General features: G+C 45.8%; 1 protein-coding gene across 8 annotated transcripts in view; it reads right to left on the reverse strand.

Moving 5' to 3' along the window:
• Window positions 1-27,036, reverse strand: part of WDFY3 (WD repeat and FYVE domain containing 3) — a 370,468-nt gene that overhangs the window by 135,821 nt on the left and 207,611 nt on the right. For all 8 annotated transcript variants that reach the window (XM_090036996.1, XM_090037002.1, XM_090036999.1 and 5 more), the window contains 3 exons: window positions 25,478-25,709; window positions 19,933-20,033; window positions 3,094-3,312 (listed from right to left, as the gene is read on the reverse strand). In XM_090036996.1, the coding sequence (XP_089893122.1) occupies window positions 3,094-3,312; window positions 19,933-20,033; window positions 25,478-25,709 (552 nt within the window). The remainder of the gene's footprint in view (window positions 1-3,093; window positions 3,313-19,932; window positions 20,034-25,477; window positions 25,710-27,036) is intronic.

The following is a 27,036-nucleotide window of genomic DNA, read 5'->3' on the forward strand; positions in this document are numbered from 1 at the left end:
GCTAGGGCTACTCGGAATCTCTTTGGAAACTTGATTGGGGGTTAGAAAGGTATTTACAGTTGGATCTCAATAATAAATGGCAGTCCTCTTTGACTAGACTCAGGATCGAACAGATGCCCACAGCTGCTCTGGCTGGAAGTAGATTTTGTATTTCAAGGGCTAAAAGATGTTGCCCAGTCTGTCTACGAGTTTTAAACAATACTATCCACTATGTGTTAGACTGTTTTTTGTATAACAATGTAAGGAGAACCTATTTATTACCGTACTTGCAGAAATTCATACATTTCTCAAACAGAGAAATTAATCTGGCTTTTACAGAAAACAGATCCAAATGTAGTAAATCATCTCACAATTTTCGCTTACAAGGTGAAGGTGATTAGAGTTAAATATCCTTTATTACTGATAAGAGTGATGCATTTTAACATTAGACTTGCTTTTATTGTCTCAGTTGTAGATCTATGTACAACAATATTATAGATTCATGTCTTGATTTACTACTACATTTACATTAATAATGTTTTTATGTTGGTGGGCTCTATTTTTAGTATAATATTTGTAGTTTGGTTACCTTGTTCAAACTTATATCATGGGTGTATGTGTGTTACATCATCTTCAGGAGCATGACATTTAGCCAGAATCCTTAATAATACATTGAATTGAATTGAAGTCTGAGCAATAGGTCTCCTATTGATGTCCTGTTTCCCTAAGAACATCCTCAAGAGGCTGACCACATCTTGTGGTTCTATGTCCCTTCATTTTCCCCATATTTTAAAATGATAATGTGAAATTTGGATAAATTAAATTAAACTTATTTACAGCTTTTTAAATTATCTGGTTTCATCTACAAAAAGAGTTTGTTGTTTTAAGCTTTTTATGGAAAAGCTTATTTATGCATGTAACACTCTCGCGTTGCCTTTCTACATTAATATTTTTCTTCTCTCTCACTGCCAAATTTAAATGACAAAAAAGTGATGCTATCAAAACTCCAGTTTTTCTGTACAAGTCACTCATTTGCCTGATTCTGCTTCCAGTGAAGTCAACAGTTCTTACCTCTGCCCTCAGACGAAACAGAATAAAGTCAACACTTTTGGAAATCCCATCCCATGTAAGTATCAGTTAATTTTATCACAAGTGACTCCTATCCACCATCTAACAGGTAATGGATTTGTTAACCATCTTCAGGTATAGTGAGAGATGGAACACAATAAAGTAGTTTTCATGGGGTAACAGAGAATTTTGACAGTTATTTGTTTCTTTCAGATACTTTGTGGTGTTACAAGTTAACATATATTTTAACATATCTTGAAATAATCACATCATTGATCTCTCATGAGGCAAAGGAAGCAAATAATATAAAACAGAAGTGACTAAGTAAAGAACCAGAAAGAATTTTTCTAATTTCTGAATATTTTTGCCTCAATCTGTTCTAAGAATATTTAATCAAATATATATGAAAACTCCAATGTTTAAATAACTTGCATATTTAAAAACATTTAAAATGACATTAAAACACCACACAATAGATGTAATCACCTTCAAAATATTTGTGTCGAATAGGTAAAAATGACTATGCCTAATTTCATACCTGGAGGGTCAGAGAACTTAGGCTAGATAAAAACAGAGGATCTTTTTTAAAATATGGAATTGCAGACTAAGATATTTGGCTAATGTGAAGGAAGTCAAGAGAAGATTATTTCATAATTGTAAGTTGATTCTGGGTATCAGAGTTTTATTTTTGTCTCCCTGTATTCAATCAGAAAATCCAAGTCCCTCCCAGATATTGCTACTGCGATGAGAAATGAGCAGTAATATTTGCCAAAATCAGTACTATGTTGTAATGCCTTCACAAGACACAGAACTCAGGTGTTGACTCCCCTTCCAAAGCCACCTCTATTCCTTAGGTGTTCTCAGCTCTTCACTCAAAGCTGCTGCTTAACTTTCTAAACATGTAATATGCTTTATTTTAATTGAAACAGTGCACAGTTTTGTAACAAGCATTTTTAATTTAATTTGCGAAGGTACATGCAATTCCCAAGACCCAATCACATTGCCATATTTACTGATTTCTCACATTGATAGGACATCTTGGGAGAAGTCAGATTTCCATGCAGATTACAAGGAGAAAAAGGACAAAACCAGAACAAGTACAAATTTAAAAAGAAAAAAATAATCTTTTTCCATACCCGCCAAGCACCTTAATCTTCTTTTTATAATAAAATAATTGTAGTCAAATAAACAGAGGCATTTAGCCACAGATTATCACCACTTTGAAATCTGGAAACCCTGTGGACTTTTATCTTATTTCTACATGTACTAATCCACTTTAATACCTTAGAATAAAAACAAGAGAAATTATTCAGCCATCCAACTCATAGAGTGTTACTTTACTAACAGCTGAGTTTCCAAACACTGTTCAAAAACAGTGATTTTCAGAGTCGTTCAGAAAGTCTCTCATCTTTTCTCACAATGCCTCTTCAAGTACAGTCCCCCCTTAGAGTTCAAAATACAGACTTATTAGCTAATAATATTCAACTTCTACCTCAACGGCAGTCAAAAGTAATTAGTGACAATAAATTTCTAAATGTAATATTCTCTATATAGGAACAATTCAGTCTCATTTCATTTAAGAGATCTGAAGACATGTTATGACTAGTAAGTTCTTTATTTCTTTTTTTGACCCTCTGCAAGGAACTACTATATTTATGAAAACAATGTTGATATCAAAGGAAGGTATTTTATAAAGTAAACTAATAGACTGCCAGAACTATTTCCAGAAATATCAGATGATTAGAGATATTTACAAACATTTACCCACTCCATTTAAAACATGATTTTTTACATATGAGTGAGCGTGCATGTTTTAATATTTTTTATTTAAACACAATCATTCACTTTATATTAATCCTCATTGCTCTTCCCTACACAAAGTGCTTCCCAGTAATCAGTTTCCTTTCTTATAAAATTACCTGGGGCCAGACAGAGATGTTTCAGTGAAAGTTCCAGCAATTTCTTGACATAATCTTAATCATGAAGATCTGCAGTACCTTTATAATGCTGTCACAGCAACATGAAAGGATACAGCACAATACTTACCATAGTTTTGAAGCAACTCTTCTTTAGTTGAAACAATTAGTGATCGGTCTTTTGCTGAAAGGACAATGGCAAGGCATATGTAGTGCTGCTCAGAAGAGTTTGCTCGTCGCACCATAGTAAGCAATCTGACTGGATGGTTATTAGGAGATGTACTAAAGTGTTCAATGCAAAACCACGTTGAATAGCTCAAACCAGATGGTGGTGGAAAAAATCTTTCACCTAAAAACCAAAAAATTAGAGTTAAAGGCTGCCTCAGCATTCCCATTTTGAAGTTCTTTTTTCGGGCACTTATAAGTTTCCTGAAACTTTTGCCTTCTGGGTTAAATTTTACACACCTGATTTCTGGCTCAGAGATTATTTTTTCTCCCCAGTTACCTGAACTACACCATAGCTCTTAAGAACAATGAAACAAGAAATGCCCACTTCTCCTTTTTATAACACTTATGTTGTTAAACCCTCTACAGTTTCAGCTTATTGAAAAAGAAAACAGATCTGAAAGTCCTAAGGCACCTTTTGTTGCCGGAGCGTATATACTTCAGCTACACATGAGAAACTTTTAATAATGACAATCTTATAAAATAAACAACTATCTAAAAGAAGCAGGCCAATTTGCATTTGCGTGTGTATAGATTTTGGTGACTCAAGCTTCCACTAGGTATCTGAAGTGTGAATGCTTCACTCCATTTCTCTCTCAAGGATCAGTGAAGGACAACTTTTTGAAATGCATATAAAAGATTACGAGACGTTAAAGTCTGTCTAACTGTTAAGCATTATGTATATACATTAAATACCCTTCAAAATTACAGAGGCGGGTAAAATTCTCTCTATAGGATTGTGGGCACATTCAGGCTGGAAAGCAGGCAGCAAATGAATGTTGGGGATATCTAATGACCTCTAGTGATAGAAGTCCTCCTCACTCTGAGTCTTTGTTTTAATTACAAACAATGTGCATCTAGAGCAAATCCGGTAAAACAACAAATCAGTAGACCCAATGGCAAGTCAATCAGCAGCACAGAAGTCCTTGACTTCAAAAAAGCCAACTTTGACAAGCTCAAGAGGCTTGTCAGTCAGGCCCTCAGGGACCATGACCCCAGGGAGAGGGGAGTTCAAGAAGAGTGGTTGCTTCTCAAGGAAGCGATCCTCAGTGCACAAGCTAAATCTATTCCAACACGGAGGAAAGGCAGCAAGAAGGCACAGCAGCCCTCCTGGCTCTCCAGGGACCTAGCGGACCTCCTGCGGCTAAAAAGGAAAGCCTACAAAGGATGGAGGACGGGATTCACCTCCAAGGAGGATTATTCTGCACTGGTCCGGTCCTGCAGGGAGCAAACCAGGAAAGCCAAGGCTGCAACTGAACTCCAACTAGCTTCAAGCATCAAGGACAACAAAAAGTCCTTTTTCAGATATGTGGGGAGCCGGAGGAAAAGCAAGGGCAATGTTGGAACCCTGCTAAACCAGATGGGACAACTGACAACTGACGCCCAGGAAAAAGCCAACCTATTAAATAGGTACTTTGCGTCAGTCTTTCATCAGTCCCATGGGATGCCCATGCCTGCTATGGGACAGGGAGATCTGGGTGTTGGGGATCCCCTACCCTCCATCAATGCTGACCTCGTGAAGGAACATCTTGAGAAGCTGGATACTTTCAAGTCAGCCGGCCCTGACAACCTGCACCCCAGGGTACTCAAGGAGCTGGCGAGCGTCATAGCCCAGCCCCTGGCACGGATCTTTGAAAACTCCTGGCGCTCTGGTGTTCTGCCTGAAGACTGGAAGAAGGCCAATGTGGTGCCGATGTTCAAGAAAGGGAGAAGAGTGGATCCGGCTAACTACAGGCCCATTAGCCTGACTTCTATCCTGGGGAAGATCTTAGAAAAGTTTAAGGAGGCCATCCTTGATGGACTAGCCCAGGCTAACATCCTAAGGGATAGCCAGCACGGGTTTGTTGTGGGTAGGTCTTGTTTGACCAATCTCATTTCCTTCTACGACCAGGTGACCTATCACCTGGACAAGGGAGAAGAGATTGATGTCATATATCTTGACTTCAAAAAAGCCTTTCATCTGGTATCCCATGATCACCTCTTGGCCAAACTGGCCAGTTGTGGCCTTGGCTCCACCATGATCCACTGGCTGGGAAATTGGCTCCGTGGTCGGACCCAGAGGGTTGTAATTGATGGCAGTCACTCATCATGGTGCCCTGTGACCACTGGGGTCCCTCAAGGCTCTGTCCTGGGACCCATCCTGTTCAACATCTTCATTAATGATGTGGACATTGGAGTCAGGAGTGGACTGGCCAAGTTCGCCGATGACACCAAACTTTGGGGCAAAGCATCCACGCCAGAAGATAGGTGGGTAATCCAGGCTGACCTGAACAAGCTCAGCAAATGGGCAGATGAGAACCTGATGGTGTTTAACACTGAAAAATGCAAGGTTCTCCACCTTGGGAGGAAAAACCTGTAGCATCCTTATAGGCTTGGCAGTGCTACATTGGATAGCACTACAGAAGAAAGAGACTTGGGGGTCATCATTGACCACAAGACGAACATGAGCCTGCAATGCGATGCTGCAGCTAATAAAGCGACCAAAACGCTGGCTTGCATCCATAGATGCTTCTTGAGGAAATCCCGGGACGTCATTCTCCCCTTGTACTCGGCCTTGGTGAGGCCGCAGCTGGAGTACTGCGTCCAGTTTTGGGCTCCACAATTCAAAAAGGATGTGGAGAAGCTTGAGAGAGTCCAGAGGAGAGCCACGCGCATGATCAGAGGTCAGGAAAACAGATCTTACGATGATAGGCTGAGAGCCATGGGACTCTTTAGCCTGGAAAAGCGCAGGCTCAGGGGTGATCTGGTGGCCACCTATAAGTTTATCAGGGGGACCACCAGGATCTGGGGGAACGTTTGTTCACCAGAGTGCCCGAAGGGATGACTAGGTCGAACAGTCACAAACTCCTGCAAAACCGCTTCAGGCTGGACATAAGGAAGAATTTCTTTACTGTCCGAGCCCCCAAGGTCTGGAACAGTCTGCCAGCGGAGGTGGTTCAAGCACCTACATTGAACACCTTTAAGAGTAAATTGGATGCTTATCTTGCTGGGATCCTATGACCCCAGCTGACTTCCTGCCCTTTGGGCAGGGGGCTGGACTCGATGATCTCCCGAGGTCCCTTCCAGCCCTGATGTCTATGAAATCTATGAAATTTATACTAGGTGGAACACATCAAAGCAGAGTGATGCAGCAGATATAAAAATGAAAGCATATTCAAAAGGTCACTGAAGTCAACAGAAGTTTGATTGATATGCATGAGACGGATATGCAATCAAAAAAAGAGAATATTACAATAATTTAAGAAGTAGGTTTTAACACTGCTTCATTTACTACAAGCTGTCCACTCTCTACTAAGTACTGCAGGAATAATATTGTGATCATAAAACAGAAATGATACACAAAACAAGGAGGCACAAATAAGTTTATATAACAAATGTTCAAGCTTAATCATAGTATTTCCTGGGTTTTAGTAGTTTAATAATGTAATCTTACAAGTTCTCTTAACATCCATCTTTTAAAAAAATTAGTATGGCTTAAGAATGCATACAGTTTAGATAAAGGGAGTACATATCTCTTCTATGGTTAAATAACACACTAAAGTCTTACGTTACAAATATGAAATTTCCTCATTCTTACAATTCTATAATTTTCATCTTAGTTGGGGGGAAAGAAAACTGAAAGAAATATAAAAAGAGATGCCTTTAGAGACACAGATAATATGTGACCGCAGCACATACAATGTTACACTATCACTTTCTGGTTACCAGCACAATATAGCAAGTCCGGGGCCATGTAGATGCTCATTTCTACTGGTACAAATCTTAGAGAAGAAAAATGGAAAAATAGCCTGGGAATGAGAGTATATGTACATTCCAGCCCCCTCAGTTGGAGACTTTTCAAGGACTGCCACCTTGACAGGGTAGACAGGCCTGCATGTACCAATGACCACAAGAGCAACACCACTGCGAGTCTTGCACTTGTTGTAGGGTAACCCATGGAGGTAATGTCAAAGGTGAGGTATCAGGCAAAGAACAGTCTAACACAATATCATATAAACACTTCAACGGTGGAACAGGCAGATGAAAAAGGCATACTTCTTAATGGCTGTGAAGGCATATGAAGGCTGCAGTGGAAAAGTAACCCATCTTCCACCTCCTTGACACTGGACACGGGTTTCTCTTCTGCCAAGATCTGTGCAGTTGCTGATGTGTGATGGACTCCTCACGTAAAGCAAGCGATATGCAGGCTTCTCCCACTGGATCCAACATCTACCACAATAACCAATCACCAATACCTATATCTAGGGACCACTGAAATGTGTGCTGGAAGTGCATTGTGTAGTGGTTCCTTTAAACTTGCTGTTTCCTTTATGTATCCCCCTGCCACTGCTTGGCAGAGTGGCCCTGTCGGCCCCATTGTTTGCTCCTGATAGCTGGGAGGCAAAAACCACAGTTTTAAACGGGCCAGTTTTTACCTCCCAGCCAGCCAGCAGCAAGCAATGGGGCTGCTGGGGCTCCTCTGTCATTTAGAAGCAGGAGACAAAATCCATAGCATATTTAAAAACATGGTTTTCACCTCCTCACCAATCAAGGGCAAGTGGGGAGGCCCCTCTGCCAATCGGGGAAGGAGTGAGGAGGTGAAACGCAGGGGAAAATGAAAGATTAAAGGAGCTGCTACACAGCCCACTTTTTTTTTGGCATGAATACTAGTGGTCCCTACCCATAACTTTGACAATGTCCCTGCAATAATGGACAACTGGTGACGGGGACAGATGACATGACCACTGGGAGTCCTTAGTCATCACAGAATCATAGAAGTTGGGTAGGAAGGGACCTTGTACATCTTCAAGTCCAACCCCCTGCCTGGGCAGAAAAAAAAACTGGGCTCAAATGACCCCAGCTAGGTAGGCATCAAGCCTCCTCTTAAAGAACCCCAGGGTAGGAGCCAGCACCACTTCCCTTGGAAGTTGGTTCCAGATCCTAGCTGCCCTGTCAAGTAGTTCTTACAGATGTCTAATCTAAACCTACTCTCCGACAACTTGTGGCCATTATTTCTTGTTATGCCAGGGGGCGCTAGGGGAAACAACGTCTCTCCCAAACCCTTCTGGTCCCCCCAGTGAGTTTATAGATGGTCACCAGGTCCCCCCTCAGCCTTCTCTTGTGAAGGCTGAACAGGTTCAGGTCCCGCAGTCTCTCACTGTACGGTCTGCCCTATAGTCCCCGGATCATGCGGGTGGCCCTCCTCTGGACCCTCTCAATGTTGTCCACATCCCTCCTGAAGTGGGGTGCACAGAACTGGACACAGTACTCCAGCTGTGGGCTGACCAGCGTCGCATAGAGGGGGAGGATCACCTCCTTGGCCCTACTTGAGATGCACCTGTGGATGCACGACAAGGTCCGGTTAGCCCTGCCAACCGTGACCTCGCATTGTTGGCCCATGTTCATCTTGGAGTCAATAATGACTCCAAAATCCCTTTCTGCCTCTGTGCTCTCAAGAAGGGAGTTTCCCATCTTATAAGTGTGCTGCTGGTTACTACTGCCCAAGTGTAGCATCCTGCACTTGTCAGTGTTGAGGCGCATCCTGTTTTTGCAAGCCCACTCCTGTAACCTATCCAAGTCTTGCTGCAGTCTTTCCCTCCCTACTAGTGCGCTCACCTCACCCCAAATTTTGGACATGCAGGAGGCAGTCACATGTTGGTCACTTTACCCTTGGAATGGGACAGGAGGGTGACTCAGCAGCTGTGACTGGGACTGAGAATTCCTTTTTAGGATCCCCTCTGCTCACTCAGTACATGGAGAAGGCTAGAAAAGGTGCCCCAAACACAAGTTGTATCACCTTATCTTACCAACTGGCTAGCTATTTCCACGCGGGTCACTCAAACTGCAGTTGAAACAAAAATATCCTTTTCATCCTGGAATGCAGGCACCCTACTAAACAACCTCAGCAGTGACAGACCTGAATGCAGGACAGCTATTGTCACCTGAGACAATACAACATTGATATTGCTGGTCTCAGCAAGATCAGACATGCAGATAAATGCTATCTGAGGGAGAAGAGGTGGCTTATACATTCTTCTGGAAAGGAAAACCTGCAAACGACAGGCAAATACAGTGTTGTTTTTGCCATTAAGAGCCAGACTGCCAGCTGTGGGGATTAATGGGCACCTCATGACTCTCCTGCTAAAACTGACCAACAAGTCATTTGCTACCAACATCAGTGCTTATGCCCCAAACCTCAATGCTGAGGAAGAAAAGAAAGAACAGTTTTATGTTGATCATGATGAAATCCTGACAATCATCCCAAAAGAGGATACAATCAGACTCCTTGGCAATTTCGACGTTACAGCTGGCCAGGACTTTGACTTTTTAATTACTTTATTCAGGGGTTCAGGTATACAACAATGGTGGCCGCTTACAAAGCGAAAACACAAACAACATACTACCAAACCAAACCAACCAACACATCACACCATGACAGACACCTTCGCTGCATTTCACGTCGTGTCTTACATGCTAATTATGCGGTCGGCATGCCGGCCACACAGTCATAAACAATTCAGACCCTGCTCCATCCCATCACACACGTAACAAAACCTTCAACTTCCACACAAAAAGAAAGCAAAAAAGCAGCCTGGTGAGGGCCCAGGATGCGGCACGAGCTAGAAGTTGCATTTCGACACCAAGCCAGCCTGGTCGCCCAGACCGGTCATGACATCAGAACGCGTATTTGAGATGGCTGTCCTCCACCTGGCACTGCGCTCCCTCAGGGGCCCAGCGCGTCTCAAAGGCGGGCACCGCTCGCCAGAGCACAGTGTGCTCAAACTCCAGTGAGAGGCACGCCTGCACCAGGAGGCGGAAAAGCTGCAGGGCATCATCTGAGCCAGTCCTGGCAAGCCGGTTCCGGGGGCTCTTGGGGACGGCCAACTTGGCCTGACCCAGTACAAAGTTGGCCAGGCAGATGGGGCCCTTCTCAGCCGCCCGGTATGGGTAGGAGCACACATAGGTGGTCTCCAAAAAGCTCCTCCCCAGAGCCTGCAGCAGCGGGCCGAGGGCGACATAGAGCGGCTGCAGGCGGGGACAGTCCAGAAAAGCGTGAAAAAGGGTCTCCTCAACACCTCCCGGGCAGAAGAGACAGGCTGTCGAGGCGGCTGGGTCCAAGTGGGATGGCAAACGTGCCAATGGCTAGGATGCTGTGCAGCAACCACCACTGCAGGTCGCCAGCCTTCTTGGCGATTGGCAGCTTATACAATGTGCGCCACGCCGGGTGGGCTGGTGGGGAATCTGGCAGCCCCAGGCGCCTTCACCACGGTGTATTGGGGCGGCCCGCCAGCACTTGGGCGTGGCGGACATGAACCACCCAGGCGTATAAACCTCTACGCGACAAAAAAGCAAAAGGACAACCCGTATCACTGGCAGGAGGCACAGGGAGCGTCAGCAGGGTGCCAGGGCTGCCGGCCAGATCGTTGGCCACGGCTGGGGTGACTGGTAAAGCAGGGAAAGCCTCACTCAGGGCATCCTCAGTGCAGGGGACCTGGCCCGCCCGGAGATGGTCCTCCAGGGCAGCTGCCGCCTCCAATGGGAGGGCAGCCCGGACATCACATAGGAGATGGCCCACGCTGCGAATGGAGTGCATGCCCAGCTGGCTGCTCAAGGCCTCGGGCAAGAGCCAGGCTGACCGAGCGGGGTCAAGAAAGTGACTCAGGCGGAGAACATGCGCCTGAATGAGAGTGGGCGTGAGACTGGCAGAGGCCAGGCTTGGCACGGGGCGCCTCAGCGCTGGGTTTTGCACCAGGGGTTCCCCCAGCAACTGCGGGAACTGGAGGTGGAAAGTGACTTGCCAGGCTCATACCACGCTACGGTAAAAGGCTGGAAGCACCACCCAGTTCAAAAGCGTAAGGTCCACCAGGAAGAGCTCCCGGTCAAACCCGAGGGCCCCCACCCTCTGCAGAAACCAGCATGCCAGGTGTTGCCAAGGTGGGCGCTCCTCACTGTACAGGAGTCGCTGGAGGGCCTGGAGGCAGAAGGCGACCACCCTGCTCGCCAGTTCAACCAAACTCTGGCCCCCCTCAGTCACAGGTAGGTAAAGGACAGGTCGTGGGAGCCAGTGGCGCCCGTCCCAGAAGAAGTCAACCAGGAGGTGCTGAAGTCTCTCGAGCAGGTCCTCCGGCGGATCGAGTACGGCGCACCAATGCTACAGGGTCACCGCCACTAGGTTGTTCACGATGAGGACGCGTCCACGGTAGGAGAGGCTGGGTAGGCGCCAGTGCCACCTCTGTAGGCGGGTCTTCACTCCTTCCTCGAGGCTGTCCCAGTTGTGCATCATGAAGTTTGGTGGCCCCAGGAACATGCCCAGGATTTTAAGGCCCTCACGGAGCCAGGTGAGGCCCCTGGGCAAGGCCGGGGGGGTCATGCCAATCCACTCTCCAAGCAGCAGGGTATCACTCTTGGCCCAGTTGATATGGGCCGAAGAGGCGTGTTCATAGGCTCGCTGGCAGGACCTCCACGTCTTCCTGCGCGTTAAGGAAGATGGTCATGTCATCTGCGTATGCTGAGAGCCGCAGCGGAGGGGCAACGGAAGGGCCCACGGCTGGTGGCAAGGCCACACTGCTCAGGTGGCGCCGCAGAGCATGCAGCAGTGGCTCAATGGCCAGGGCATAGAGCATGCCCGACAGGAGGCAGCCCTGACAGATGCCTCTGCGTGCGGGGAATGGGGCACTGAGCACCCCGTTCACCTTGAGCAGGCTGGAAGTGTCTCGATACAAGACCCAGACGGCGCCGGTGAAAAGGGGCCCAAAGCCAAAGGCCTCCAGGGTCTGAAAGAGGTAGGCATGCTCCACCCGGTCAAAGGCTTTCTCCTGATCCAGAGAGATAAGGCCAACGTCCAGGCCAAAGAGTTCACTAGCTGTAAGTAGGTCGTGCAGCAGAAACAGGTTGTCTTGGATGGTTCTACCCGGCACGCAGTAGCTCTGCTCAGGCCCAGTGATGGAGGCCACGATAGTGCGGAGGCGGGTGGCCAGCGCTTTGGCCAGGATCTTGTAATCCGCGCACAGCAGGGAGACCGGCCGCCAGTTCTTAATGCAGCCAAAGTCTCCTTTCTTGGGCAGCGTGAGCACTGCACGGCGGCAACTGATCGACAAGACTCTCCTGGAAAACGCACAGGAGGCAGGGGCCAAGAAGAGGCCAGAAAGCCTTGTAGAACTCCACAGGTAACCCGTCAAGGCCTGGGGCTTTGCCGGAGGCGAGGCCAGCTGCGGCCGCTGCCAGCTCCGCCAGAGACAACTCCTGCTCAAGCTCGCCGGCTTCTGGGGCACCAAGGCGCGGCAGGCCCGCATGGAGTTCCCATGCGGCGTCAGGGCAGGATGGCTCAGCTGCAAACAGGTCACGATAGAAAGCAACAACATGTTCACGTACTTCACCTGGGTCAGTAATGACCTGGCCCTCAGAGGTCTTGAGGTGATCTAAGACTTTGCTCACTGCCCGCCGTCGCTCCAGGTTGAAAAAGAAGCGGGTCGGGGCATCCGTTTCAGCCAGCTCTTGGCAGTGGGCGCGGATCCTCGCTCCACGGGCCACACTCTCCATCAAGTCACGCAGGCACTTCTTCCAGAACCGGAGGCTCTCGCACAGCACCGCATCACTGCCAGCTGCCAGCAGGGCAGCCTCGAGCTTTACCACGTCCTCCTCCAGCTCTCTGATACGGAGGCGCAGTTCGTTTGTGGCCAGCTGAGTGTACTGCTGGCAAAAGGCCCGGATCTGCACCTTGCCCACATCCCACCATAGCTTCCAGGAGGAGTAATTCGGTCTTGTGGCCTCCCAGCCCCGCCAAAATTTGGCAAAGCAGTCCCGGAACTAAGCGTCTTGAAGCAGGCTAACGTTTAAGCACTAATAAGGCGCTTGTGCGCAGGTTCTCCCTGGCAGGCTCAGTTCACAAAAACCCAGGCCGTGGTCTGACAGGCCCGAGGGAATGATGCGGCTGCTGCGTAGGAGTGGCAGGTGGTGCCTGGTGACATAAAGGCGGTCGAGGCAGGTCATAGCGAGACCCCTGGCACTCATCCTGACTCAGGTGTACTGGTGCGCGTCGGGGTGCAGGGCTCACCAGACATCGACGAGGCCTGCAGTCTCCAAGATGGACTGCAGCTTGCGGGCTGAGGGCAGGTGAGGCTCAGGCCCCGTACGGTCAAACAGGGTATCAATGGTACAATTAAAGTCCCCACCTACAAGAAGCAGGTCATCATCCTCGCTGACATCGTGCAAAAGGCCGGCCAAGGTCTCAAAGAAAGTGACCCTCTCCTGGCCATCAGAAGGTGCATAGATGATGACGAGCAGCAGATGGTGTTGCGCAGGGTGACACGGACCACCAACAGGCGGCTGGGGACAACCTCTCGTGCCACCGCCGTGTCATGCTGTAGTTGTGACGATAGGAGAGTCACGACCCCGGCGCTAAGTGTTGGTGCCATGACTCAAGAACACCTGGCCTTGCCAGGCAGCGTGCCAATCCAACTGGTTGTGCCTGTTGGAGTGCGTCTCCTGGAGAAAGGCGACAGCCAGCCGCTTCTGGTGCAGGAGCTCCAGGACGGCCTCTCGCTTCACCAGATCTCGACAGCCGTTGATGTTGAAAGTGCCAGTTAGTTGTGGCTGCCATGGGTGTGAGTATGGGAGAGGAAGGGCAAGGTAAGGCGTAGATAAAAAAGCAAGCCCCCAAGAGCCGAGCAAAGGCAGAGACAGGTCGAAAAGAAAAAGCCTATCATGCCCTACTCTAGTCCAGGGACCCCGCCAGGCGAGCTTCATCTCTCACCCGCTAGGCGAGCTTCTCCAGATGATAGCCCATCTGCCTAGTGCCCAGATCTTGCTGCGTGAGCTTGGCCGCAGCCCTGGCAGCCTTGATGAACACTTTAGGGTCCGCGCACCATTGGGTGATGCTATGTTCTTTTGTCCTTTCGTTTGCTTTAGAAAGGTCAAGAGCCCCCCCATAGTCAGGACCGACCCAGGGGGGGTCTGCCAACATGGGCTGCACATTTCCCACAGAGGAGCAGCGAGGCCGCACACTGGCTGGGACCGCTGCATCCACACCCTCAATATCCAAGCTCATCAACCTCCTCTGATCGTCTAGGTCGAGGTCTGGCTCTTGAAGAGCAAGCCCCGCCTTCTTGTGGGGGGAGAGGTCATCCCACTCTCGAGGTCTCTTGCGACACTCAGAAAGCTGGATTTCCATCTCACAAGCCTCCTCATCTAATTCAGTGGCCTGGGACGTGACCAAGAGGTCAGCAGACTCCTCTGCTGCTCCCTGGGTCAGACCTCCAGAAGCGACACATTGTGCATACGTCTTCTTGCCCCGTCTCTGAGAGCTGGGAGATGGGTGACGCGTTAAGGACCCCTGTCTTCGCCTCCCCCACGTCCAAACTGCCCTCATCCCCGGTCAGCAGGGTCGCTGACATGACAGCCGGAGCAGGGCCGGGCTCTCCAGCAGGGACCTCCCCAGCACCAGCTGAGGAAGGCCTCAGTGGGAATGGGGAGTCCTGAGGGGTCCCTTTCACTTTACAGAGGATGGGCCAGACTGTGTCTGGCCTGTCTCCCCAGAGCCAGCCACCTCAGCCAAAGCCGTGGTGGAGAGCAACTTGCAGGAGGCCTGAGACCCCCCGTCTCTGCCTCAGTCCTTGAGCCTCTTGTCCAACGGGCGGAGGTATGTGATTTATTTCTCTTGTGGGGAGACCACATGTTTTCAGTGCGGAAGCTCTTCCCACCTAGCAGCTCAGTGCCCACAAGAGAAATAAATCACATACCTCTGCCCGTTGGACAAGAGGCTCAAGGACTGAGGCAGAGACCGTGAGCCCTCCCTAAAGAGCATGAAAACCTGCCTTCGAAAAGACAGGACATGCCTCAGTTTGGGGTTTTTACTTCCTATGGTCAACTGGCAAATGGGACTCATAAGCCCCCCATAGGGCTCGAGTACCCTGGCCAGGTCTCGATCGGTCACGTGCGGGGGCACATTAGAAATCACCACCCTCACCTTTAGGGTGTCTAGGGGGGTGACAAAATAATGTGCGCCCGCAATGTCCAGGCCCTGTACGCACACCCTATGGACTAGGGTGGGGTCGCTCAGGTAGATCATTGGGACCATGTTGACACGACCTGCGTAACGGATGGTCTGCTGTCCCAAGAGACTAGCCAGAGCATCCACGCAGACCTCAACCCCAACAAAGGGAGGGGACTGCACCCTCAACCCATAGGTAATGGGGAGGTTCTGGGAGGCATCCTCGTGCCAGCTGCTGGCTGTAGGAGCAGCCATTCTTGATAGGACAGGGTTAATTCCCAACTCTAACTAAGCAAAGCAACAACAAAAAAAGTTTATAGTAACTAAAAAAGATAAGTGTCTGGGAAAGCAGACACTTATCTAGATGAGAGGAGGGAAGGGGGTGGAGAAAAAAAAAAGCGGCTGGGGTTTGAAAAAGCAAAAAAAAAAAAAAAGAGAAAAACAAAAGGGGGGGGAAGGGGTAATTTAGAGCACCCCGCAGAAGGCAAGCTAATGGAAGATAACTCCCCGCTACAAGCAAGCAGAAAAGAAAAGGAGAGAAAGAGCGAGAAAGAGACAGTAAAAAAGAAGGCTGCGAAGACAAAGAGACCAGAAGTATGGGGGGATGGGACAAAGAGGAGAGAAAAAGGGGGGAAAAAAGCTACAAATAAGCAAGAAAAGAATCAAAAAGCAAGATAAACAGAGGCTAGAGACCTTTAGACAGGTGGAAGTGAGAAAAGGAAAGAGATAGGAAGCTGGGGAGTCTTACGCTCGGGATCGCCCCACACAGCTCCAAGCGAGCCTGGTCCGGTGCATCCAAAGCAGAAGGAAGGAAGGAAGGGCAAGAACAATTCCAGTGGCATCTTCTTACTCAGCAAATATGCAGAGCATGACCATGTCAATACTAACACTATCTTCAGACAACATGACAGGTACAAAACAACATGGCAATGTTGGTACCCTTGCTCCAAATAATGGCACCTCCCAACTATGTCATCATAAAAGCATGATCTAAAAGACTTTCGTATCACATGTGTTATGAGGAGCCAATGACTGCTGAACTGATCATCACTTAGTAAGAGCAATCATGTCCATTAGGGTTATGTTGAAACATCGAAAGCAAGCCAAATCAGCCTGGCAACAGTACAACATCAAATGCCTTCAGATCCCTAGACACCACAAAGCCCTCCAAACATATCTCGGCAAGAAATTCACCAATCTTAGGTTGAAAATGGTAACACTTGTGTTAAGGTAGTCTGGCCATCCATGACACTTGCAGAAAATCAACTGTCATCAGGTGATAAAGCCTTCAGGACTGGTTTGATGAGAACAACAGTCAAAGCCCTTCTAAAATCAGAAGAGAAAAGGCTTTCTGTCACTGGCAAAACTCTCCTATATCCAGTCAGAAGTATGGAACTTTTCGACAGCTTGAAAACGAAACCCAGAGGAAGATTTGAGAAATCAAAAACAAACGGTGGGCAGGGAAAGTGAAAGAAATCCAACAATTTGTTGACAATCATGACATGTGGATCTTCTTCGGTGCAATCAAGGCTGTGCACAAACCAAGTTCTTGTGGGCTCGCACTGCTTAGACCTGAAGATGGTAGCACACTCCTCAAAGACAACAAGTCCATTAAAAACCATTGGAAGGAGCACTACCAAAATCTCCTGAACCAAGAATTGATGGTGACTGATGAAACCATCGAATCCTTCCTGCAGCATCCAGTAAGGGAAGTATTTGCCAGTCCATCTACCTCTGAAGAAGTCCACCAGGCAGTAAGATAGATGAACAATAATAAAGCATCTGGCCCCGATGATATACTAGTTGAGATCTACGAAGTAGGTGGGAAAACTACAACAAGCTCTCACAATCTGGAACACAGGAAATTTTCACTGACCTAACGAATACCAATATTGTCACCATTTTTATAAAAGGAGGTAAATCTGACTGTGAATATTACTGAGGTATTGCCCTCCTTTCTATCGCTGGAAAGATCCTTGCTCAAATTCTGCTGAACCAATTGCTCCCTCTTGCTGAGGAAATCCTTCAAGTCTCAATGCAGCTTCAGACCATCAAGTGGCACTATGGACATGATTTTTGTGGGCCAGCACATCGAGGAAAAGTGCCAAGAACAACACCAGGAACTGTATATGACCTTTGACAGTACTGATTTAACCAAAGCCCTTGACTCTTAACCCTGAGGCTCTATGGAAGATCTTACCAAAATTTGACTCCCCAGGGAAATTTATGACATTCTAAGACTACTTCATGATGAGATGACTGCCTCCAACCTATGCAGTGGCTCTGCTACAGAACCCTTATCCATTCAAACTGGAATCAAGCAGGGCTGAGCAATCACACCAGTTCTGTTTTCCACCTTTCCTGTAGTCATCAAGATGCTCATCTGTGATCATGTGCCACATGGCATCAGCACTGAGTACAGGATGGATGGGAACCTTTTTAATTTCTCCTGCCTCCGTGCCAATACCAAAGTTACTTCAGCCTCAGTTTTGGAAATTCTATACACCGATGATTGTGCTCTTGTTGCACATGTGAAGGAACACCTAAAAATGGCCCTTCTCAAGCATAGCAGTGCCTGGGCCTGACCCTTATTATTGGAAAAACAAAGGTGCTTCACCAGCCTGCTCCAGGTCAATCAATTCCCCTGGCAAAGATCCTCATTAACAGACAGGAGCTGGAGAATGCTGAACACTTTCTGTACCTCAGCAGCCATCAATCAAAGGCCAAGAACGACAAGGAGATCTAGCATAGGATCAGGTGTGCCAACTCTGCCTTTGCAAGACTGAATCATCATGTATTCAATGATTACAACATCAGGTCTCGAACTAAACTCCTACTGTAAAAAGCTGCATAGGAATAATTGAATTGGGCTTCTGACCTATTTGACTAGAAAAAAACCAGACAGAGACCAGAAGTGCTGATACTGCTTATTTCGGTTAAATATTTTGAGATAACAAATTCTACAATGCTTTTTTTTTTTTGTCTATGATATATCACCCTGTGCACGGATGTTAAGTTTATTTTTCTTTCTGAGAAACCAGAAACTGATAACTGTTTCTATAAGCACAATGTTTCACTCTTCTTTAAGTAAACAGCCTGTATGTCTGCGTGTGTGTTAATGATCAGTAATTTACTGTCCAAGGTCGTATTTTTTCCTCCTTCTGTCTTAAGTATAAATATGCTTGTAAACTTAAGAGAGTTTGAGAAATCCTTTGAAACAGACAAGGGTGATTCTCCTTGCTGTAAGGAATTCTCCCTGTCATCACAGTATAGCCCTAAACAAAGAAAAGCTGGCTCTGTCAGTTCTGATTCAACCACAATATGAAGTTTGATTTCTTCCACAGCTGTAGTAATCCTAACTCTTCTTTATGGCTTTGAAGCTTAGGTGGCTTAGAGGGACAGCCTGAAAAGCCTGGAACACCATCACCCATGCTACCTCCAGAAGACCCTTGGCATAAGGGTGGGAAGATCATCACACAAATGCCAATGTCCTTACCGATGCCACCACCAGCAGTATGGAAGTGTTGATTATTCAACATCAGCTGGGGTGGACAGGACACTGTGTGCACATGCCTGATGTATGTTTACCAATACAACTGTTATACTCCCAACTCAGACAAGGACAAAGGACATGCAGGGGCCAGAGAAAACACTTCAAGGACAGCCTCAAGGTGAACATTAAGTAGCATGGTATTGATACTACAAATTGGGAAAAACTAGCCCGAGACATGGCTACATGGTAATGCCTTGTGAGAGAAGGTACATCTTACTTTGGAGGAAAACTGTCTTGCTTTGGAGGCAGAAAAATGACAGAAATGGAAGGAAAGGAAACCACACCAAGAAATCTGTGATCTTTTACCACCACTTGTGGCAAATGCCAGAGAGTCTGTGGCTCTATGATCAGCCTTCTTAGCCATCAATGAACTCATTTACTACTCTTTAATTTGACCCATGGGAGCAATCATCCTCAGCCATGAGGGATTGCCACTGACGATGATAGCTAGAGAGCCTCACAGACAAGTTCTGTAGCTAGTGGGTACTAGAGGGCTTCTCCCTTGCCACCCTGGGCCTTGGGAAACCCATTAATTGACAACCTGCATTCTCCCTTGCCTGGCAGTTGTCAGCAGCTGTAAAGCAGCAGTTGCCCCAGACAGCTTCCGGAGGGTTCCAGCCCCAAAAAAGTACATTTCCACCACCCCAAATCAGCTGATTTGCATGGGGGGGGGCATTCTCCCATGGTGGGAATCTTCATGGTTCATGCCACAGGAAAAGAGCCTCTGCTTTTTCCATGCAAGGGAGAGGGTATTCTGCTGTCACAGGACAGCAGTCTGCCTTGCCTTGCACTTCTCTGGGTCAGCCCAGAGCAGTGGGAGGGAGGCAGCAACATTCTGCTGTGGCAGGAACCCTTTGTGGGATGGTTCCTGCTGCAGAAGAATGTCCTCTGTCACCAATCAGTTGATTCACAGCAAAGGGGGTCCATTCTGCTGATGGGGAAATCCATTCCCAGACAGTTGTCCCCACAGAAGAGGCTTGTAGGATATTGGGTGCTTGTCAATATCCAAGAGAAGTGTGCAGGCCTTCAAGTTAGATTGGGAAGAGCAAAATCTTCCTCATAAGTATTCAATCTAACTTCTTGCAGAAGAGCCTGTTCTCTTTCATAAGAAATCTCTTGAATATCTGTTCTTCTCCTAGCATAAATGGAATGTCTGTATATGGCTTTAAGCAAAGTAAAACTTAACAATAAACTACCATAAACAGATATACTTAAGTACCTACCGATTCCAATTCCACTGAGTACAGCACCATCAATAAGTCCAGTTGTGACAGCATTATTTGTAGGTGCATTATGGGGGGCCAAACTTGGCAAGAATAAGCAGCTGTTAAAATAAATAAATAAAAATCAGGATATGTTAATGTTTATGAAATCAAAATACAATCAAAAGCGTTTTCCAGGAAACTGTTCAACTTGGAAGAAAGTGCTGTAAGCATACCTTTAGTCCATTTAAATTAACTTGCTAACATGAAGAACAGAAAATCTGTTAACCAGTAATATTTTTTCCAAGACAGAGTCATCCAAGACTTGGCCATAAGGCCTGAAGTCTTGGAATGGCCTTCTGGAGATTGTTAGAGAAAGCCATAATTTCCTGTAGATTTTATGGTCTGCTGTAATTTGTCCTGAAGCCTGTGTTAGCTCAAGTGTTAGAGGAATTCCTGTACTTAATTCTTCTAACTTAAATATAGCCATCTTAACAGAATTGCTTTATTTCACTACATAATTATATATGTGGACACTAAAAAGATCATTCAATTGGTATTCCAACAACTTATCTTGCATATGAAATGGGACAAGTTATTCTCAAAAGGAAATAATTAGGTAATATTTTTATAAGGTTTATCTTGATAATTGGGATGCATCACACAGAACTGTTAGTGGATAAAAGGAAAGGTTAAATAGCCAAAACAATTGCTCTTTCCTCCCCAAAATTAATTTGGTACCACCACCTGGAACATCTTTGTGCCAATGTATATTTTATGCTTGACATTCACTTTCCTGCAGAAGTGCTTTATTTAAGAAAAACAGGGAGGAAAACCAGATGACATCTTTACACTGTGATGTTTCTTCTGCCTACCATGACACATGATTAAATGTGTTGAGTGTTATTTGTTGTATTTTCTTCTTTGGAATACTGAGGCTGGGCTAACTAATGGAAGAAATATTAAGACAGAAAATTTCCACCCAGTGAAAAATGACCCTGAAGTCCAAATGGCTATGGTCATCTTAAGTAAAGAGAATTAATGTTCACATCTTTCAAGAGCAGAGCCTTATGAAACGCTTTTTGTTGGTGCAACTGCTACCAGGAATTCTAACTTTTTACAGACAAAAATTCAAGGAATCAAATGTCTTTGATTCAGAGGGACTACTTCTATACAAAGGCAGCTCTTAGATACAGTTTAGTTTGGTCTGCTGTGCAACCTTGATATCATCAGTTCACTGGGGAAAGACATGAACAAGGCTGTACTTGACACTGCTTATCTCAAAGTCTAGAGATATGACACTAGGTATGTGCAAGTCCTAGGTGTTGTTGAAGCAATCTACTAAGGAAGAGAGAAAAGCTGGAATAACATTTTTTTCCTTACGGCGGTGTTTATTTTGGCCCTAGTAAGAGAATTCTGTCAGAACTCTTGCATATGTTGCAACAATAGAAGTGAGACCAGGAAAAACTCTTATTTTGGATTAGTGTCTCATTTTACCTGGGACTTGAACTCAGTAGCAAAACTCTCCAGTACAGATTATCTAGATCATGTACAAAAACAAGTTCTGGTACAAGAAATGCAGCCTCCTGGTAAGCTAAAACAGAGACTTCTGCAACAGTTCCATTAGATGTAAGTAGACTAACCATTCCAAATTCTTGCTGGATGAAAATGACTAATAAATGAGGATGTGTTAAATTTGAGTCACTCTGAGTTCTAAAGACAGGAAATCGTAGGCAAGCTGCATCTAGACATCAAAATTTGCCCATCTGATCAAAGTAACCTCGATCCTGGGTAAAATTAACTTCAATAAGGGTTTTGATGTGATATCAACAGGTGTAGCTGGGGGTCCCTCTCTGGATATCAGTTCAGAGGCTGTTTCAGGCTGTCTACAACAGTGATGGTGGTGAAAGTCTATAAAATCATCCACTCCAGCCACTCATACTCACAACCACAAACTGAACCAAACCCACCCTTCAACATGCCACAGGTAGAAAGCTGAGAAGACAAAGGCATTGCTAACACCTTGTCACTGCAATAGCAAAGAAGCCAGTAGATTAAAATATGCTCCTAGAAAGATCTCTCTCTCATTACAGTGGAAGGCAAAAAACATCTGCAGGTCTTCCTACCCTGATCCAGGGAAAACACCCAAACCCCTTCCTAGCCCCCAAATTGGTGAGCAGTTTGACCATAAGCAAGACCCTCTAGCCAAGTACCCAAGAGGCTTCTAAGTTCCTCGCAGAGCACAAGAGTACCACAAGATACTGCCCTACCTCCAGCTCTGGCCAGCATCCAATGAAACAAAACAAAGAAGGAAGCAATAAAATGTTAATGAAAGAAAAACTATCACTCTCTTTCCTGATCTCCACAGACAACAAGCAGGTTACTAGGCAAGTCTTGAATGAACACAGCATTAAAGGTAAGTCTAACATGGGTATTACAAATATCTGATGCCACATATCATAGAACATCTTCCATTTGGTAAAGAATTTGTATCTATTGACATGTACACGCAAATAACTGGTGGCCCTTTGCTAGTTTACATATGCTGTGATTGAATTTTGTAAATAAATCAGCATGTAACTCCTCTTTTGGTGACCCTGGAAATCCCGAAGGACTAACCTGACTATATACATTTAAAAATCATTAATTCTGCATAGCTATGATCGCAACATTCTCTTTTCCTTGTAAGAAATTTACTTCCCATCTGCTCGGGTGAAGCCCCTGGGCATGATGACCTAATGAGTTTCCTGGGGCAGGGGAAAAAAAACAAAGATTTTTTAAAAAAATTATTCACTGTGATGAGATCATAGATGAACAAAGATTCAGAACAAAAATGCAAATAAATTACTTTATGGTTTTCTAAATCATTTTGTGGTATACAACAGAGCTGGGGGGGGGGGCACAATTATTTTGGGCGGAGGGCCGCTTACTAAGTTTTGACAAGCCTTTGAGGGCCACATAACAAGCAGCCATGGGCAGATAAATATTAATTTTCTAAATTTTGCAGGGGCCCCACAGGCTAGATAGAATGGCCTGGTAGGGTGCATCTGGCCAGCAGGCCACATTTTGCCCATCCCTGTGATAAAGAGATTACAGTGACAATGAAAAGTAATATCTACTTTCCAAATTTTATCTTGATTGACCTGTTCAGCCTCTTGAAAGCCCAATTAATTTTTCATATTATTTGAAGAACAAGGAGGAGAACTCCAAGTGACACTTTTCCCAAGACTACCTCTAAGATTGCACCTCTGGTAATTTCTATATGCTTGCTTGCAGAACCGAGTGGGGAATGTAGAGGAATGGTCAAATTGCGTATATCTATGTTATGTGCTCAGATATGCCATTTAAGATAAACTCTAAGCAGTTGGTTGAAAATAAAAAATTATCCTGACCCTAAGCCTACTTCAGGTTGGAATTAGATTTGTTTGCCATCATTCTTATGTACTGTTAAGAGTAGATAGAAAGGATAGAAGCTGTTGTCCACTCAGAGCTTCTTTGTCTTTCCAGAACTGGGTAGGACTGTGTAGTAAGAGGACACTTTTAATACCTCTTTTGGATGAAGGTTCGGTTTAGTTTGCAAGGTTCAGTCCTTGGACCTGTACTCTTCAATATCTTCATCAGTGATTTGGATGTGAAATGTACTCTGTCCAAGTTTGTGGACAATACTAAATTGCAGGGTGAAGTGCACACTCCAGAGGTAGGGAACAATCACAGGCAGACCTGGGCAGGTTAGAAAAGTGGGCAGCACAACAAGGACAAATGCAGAGTGCTGCACCTAGGGTGCAAAAATATCCAGCACACTACTGGCTAGGAAGTCACCCTCTCAGCAGCACAGAAGCAGAAAGGGATCTCAGAGTCATAGTGGACTCCAAGATGAGCATCGGTCGTCAGTATGACGAAAACAGCAGCAAAGCTAATCACACTTTATCATGCATCAGCAGGTGCATAACGGATAGAACCAAAGAGGTGATACTTCCCCTCTATGCGGCATTGGTCGGACCGCAGTTGGGTTATTGCATCCATTTTTGGATGCCATACTTTAAGAAGGATGTGGATAACCTCCAGAGGGTCCAGAGGAGGGCCACTCATATGGTTAGGAGCTTACAGGAAAAGCCCTATAAAGGACAGACTGAGGGACTTGGACCTCTTCAGCCTCCACAAGAGAAGGCTGAGAGGTGATCTTGTGGCCACCTACAAATTCATTAGGGGAACGAAGCAAGGGACTGGAGATGTTCACCAGGGTGCCTCTTGGGATAACAAGGAACAATGGTCACAAACTGACAAAGAGCAGATTTTGGCTAGATATCAAGAAAAACTTCTTCATGGTAAGGGTGGCCGAAATTTGGAATGGGCTTCCAAGGGAGGTGGTGCTCTCCACTACCTTGGGGGTCTTTAAGAGAAGGCTGGATAGGCATCTGGCTAGGGTCACCTGACTCTAGCACTCCTTCCTGCCCAGGGAGGGTGTCAGACTTAATGATCTGTTGAGGTCCCTTCTGACCCTGGCATCTATGAATGGTGAAGGATCTACCCATCTTGTAGGCTTGTAGTCCTTAGGCTTCTCTGGAATGGTAATTAACATTCTTCCTTGCTCAAGTTATCAGAAACCTGTTTAGCAAGCTTTTGCACAAACAGAATTTCACTTAAAAAAATTCTGACGCAGGTTTTTTTTGAGTAACTATCCACCACTGTCTGACTTGAGATTGTATGGACAACATCGTAAACCTTAATTTAACTAACATTGTTCTCACTAACAGCTGTCTGGATTTCATGAACCTGCCCACTGTAAATGCAGTAGTAATGGATACTTTCATTAGTAACAACCTGAAATCATTCGAAGTAGTGAGGTCTGGGTTTTCACCATTGGTGAAAGATTAAAATTTTTAAGTTCTTTTACCAGCGTTTAAAAAGAACCTATGAGAAATATTTTACTTGGAGAACTCCACAGCTTAATGCCATAACCTTCCAAGTCCTCACTGATCATGTGGGAGAGGAGAGATAAAGATGTGAAAACACTTGCATACAGACCCAGAAAAGTTTAAGACAGGACCACATACACTAATTACCATTACCTAGTTGTTCCACAGTGATCTGTGTTTCCTAATTCAAGTTCTTTTTAAAATAAGTCACTGCTTCAAAATAATTTTAGTTCTACTTCTACTTTCCATATAATTCTTCATTACAAGATTCTGCACTGAATCTCTCCTGATTTTAGGCAAGTGAACGATCTTTTTAGAGACCCAGTACTTGGTTTGAATCCTGGCAGTTAGTGCCTTTGTACTGCTATGCCTTTGTTCTTTCTCTTTGAAAAGAGCTCACAGCACACACGTAAGGTCTTTACTGAAGTATTATTGTTAACAGCATCCACAATTGTACAAACAAGCAATGGTTTGAATCCATTAGCTGAATTCAGCAGCATCCTTTGCCAGAAAGCATTTAGCATGCTGCTTTCGGCAGCTCAATCATTTGTTTTTCAAATTGTTCATTAAAATTACAAACATTTCTTTTAAAGAAGGAGTAAGACATTACTTTTTGAAATACACTGTTTAAAAGCTTTGCTAGACCTTACCCAAATCCTTCAAGAGATGTGTCAAATTCAATAAACGCAGGGGTAACTGATGATCCGTGAAGTCTGATATCATGTGGAGTTGTCATGGAAACCAAACATTTCACCCTTGTCAGGGGTACTGTGCTTCCTTCTGCTGGCTTGAGCAGGCTCCTACTTATCCAATAATGGTTATCTTCATGCGAACTGAACATGCTGTCAGAACTCAAACCCTCCATTGATGTGCCCATACTATCTACAGTAGAAGCCAACAAAAAACAAAGCAGAGATATTGGCAAAAGGAGGCGTTTTTTTTTAATTCCTCATTTACCATAGTTAGCCAAATCCAGGATGACTATGAATTTAAGGGAAAACCCTCAAATATTAGATTCTCTATATAAGAAATATATACATTTCCCATAAGTTTCCATATATGGAATCTGATTATTGGAGAACATCTTAAATTCGTCCCCCCCCCCAAATGCCAACTGCTACAGCAGGGTAAGCAGTGGCAGGGGGCAGGTACAGTGGGGCTGGAACAAAGCCTCAATGGAGAGCAAGTGGCAATGGGGAGGCAGGCAGGCAGTGTGGGGTGCAGGTGGCAGGGGAGTGGGGGGGGTGGGAAAAGGGCTGTGGCTCTGACCCTAAACTCAGTTTGACGCCAGAGTCAAAGCCTCAACTGCTACCTGCTAGGGGTGTGCAAACCTTCGGTCCCTGATTCGATTTGGCAGAGATTCAGTCCGATTCGGTGGCCAAATCTCTGAATCTGAATCAAATCAGAGAGCCCTTTAATATCTCTGAATTGAATTAGAACCCTCCGAATGGATTTGGAGAGATGTGGTGATTCATATATACACACACAGCTTTAAATGTTTTTTCTATATACCTCTAGGTAGCAGGTGGCTTATGGGTGCTGCAATGCTGGGGCACATGGAGCATCCCACAACAGCACAGGGGGCTCCAAAGCGTGCTCAGCAGCAGATCCAGAAGTGGACAAGAAGCTCTTCCAGTGCACTTCTGGGTCAGCTACAGAGTGCGCCCCCCCAAGCTCGGTGACTGGTGCCTCCTGGGTCGGGCGGGGGACCCAGGGTCTGCCCACAGCCAATTGCCAAGCTCCCCAGAGGACCTAGAACTGGACCAGAAGTATTTCCAGCCCACTTCCAGGTTCATCACCAAGCATGCAGGGACCCTCTCCCCCCACGCTCCTTTGGAATGCTCCATTCACCCCAGCATCGCAGTGTTCGCAAGCAGTTCTGGTCCCTCGAGGTATGTAACAAAAACATTTAAAGCTGTGTTTATGTCCAAATCGCTGATTCTCTGAATCAGCATTGAATCGTCAGATTCAGATTTGGCCAAATCAAATCGGGGACAGTTATCTGAATCAACAAATCAAATCACTGCCCCCAGTTCATGCCAAATCCAATCAAGAAAGCCCCGTTTTGCAGACACCTACTGCCTGCCTCCCCCTCCCACACTTGCATTCAAAACCAAGATGAGGGGCTCCCCCTCCCCCACCCCGATGTTGAAGGGGGTAAAAAAATCTTGTCTCGGATTTGAACAGACATTGTATTCAGACTTTTAAA

This window comes from Crocodylus siamensis, chromosome 2 (assembly GCF_052110815.1).
Source record: "Crocodylus siamensis isolate JL-2025a chromosome 2, ASM5211081v1, whole genome shotgun sequence".
NCBI lineage: Eukaryota > Metazoa > Chordata > Crocodylia > Crocodylidae > Crocodylus > Crocodylus siamensis.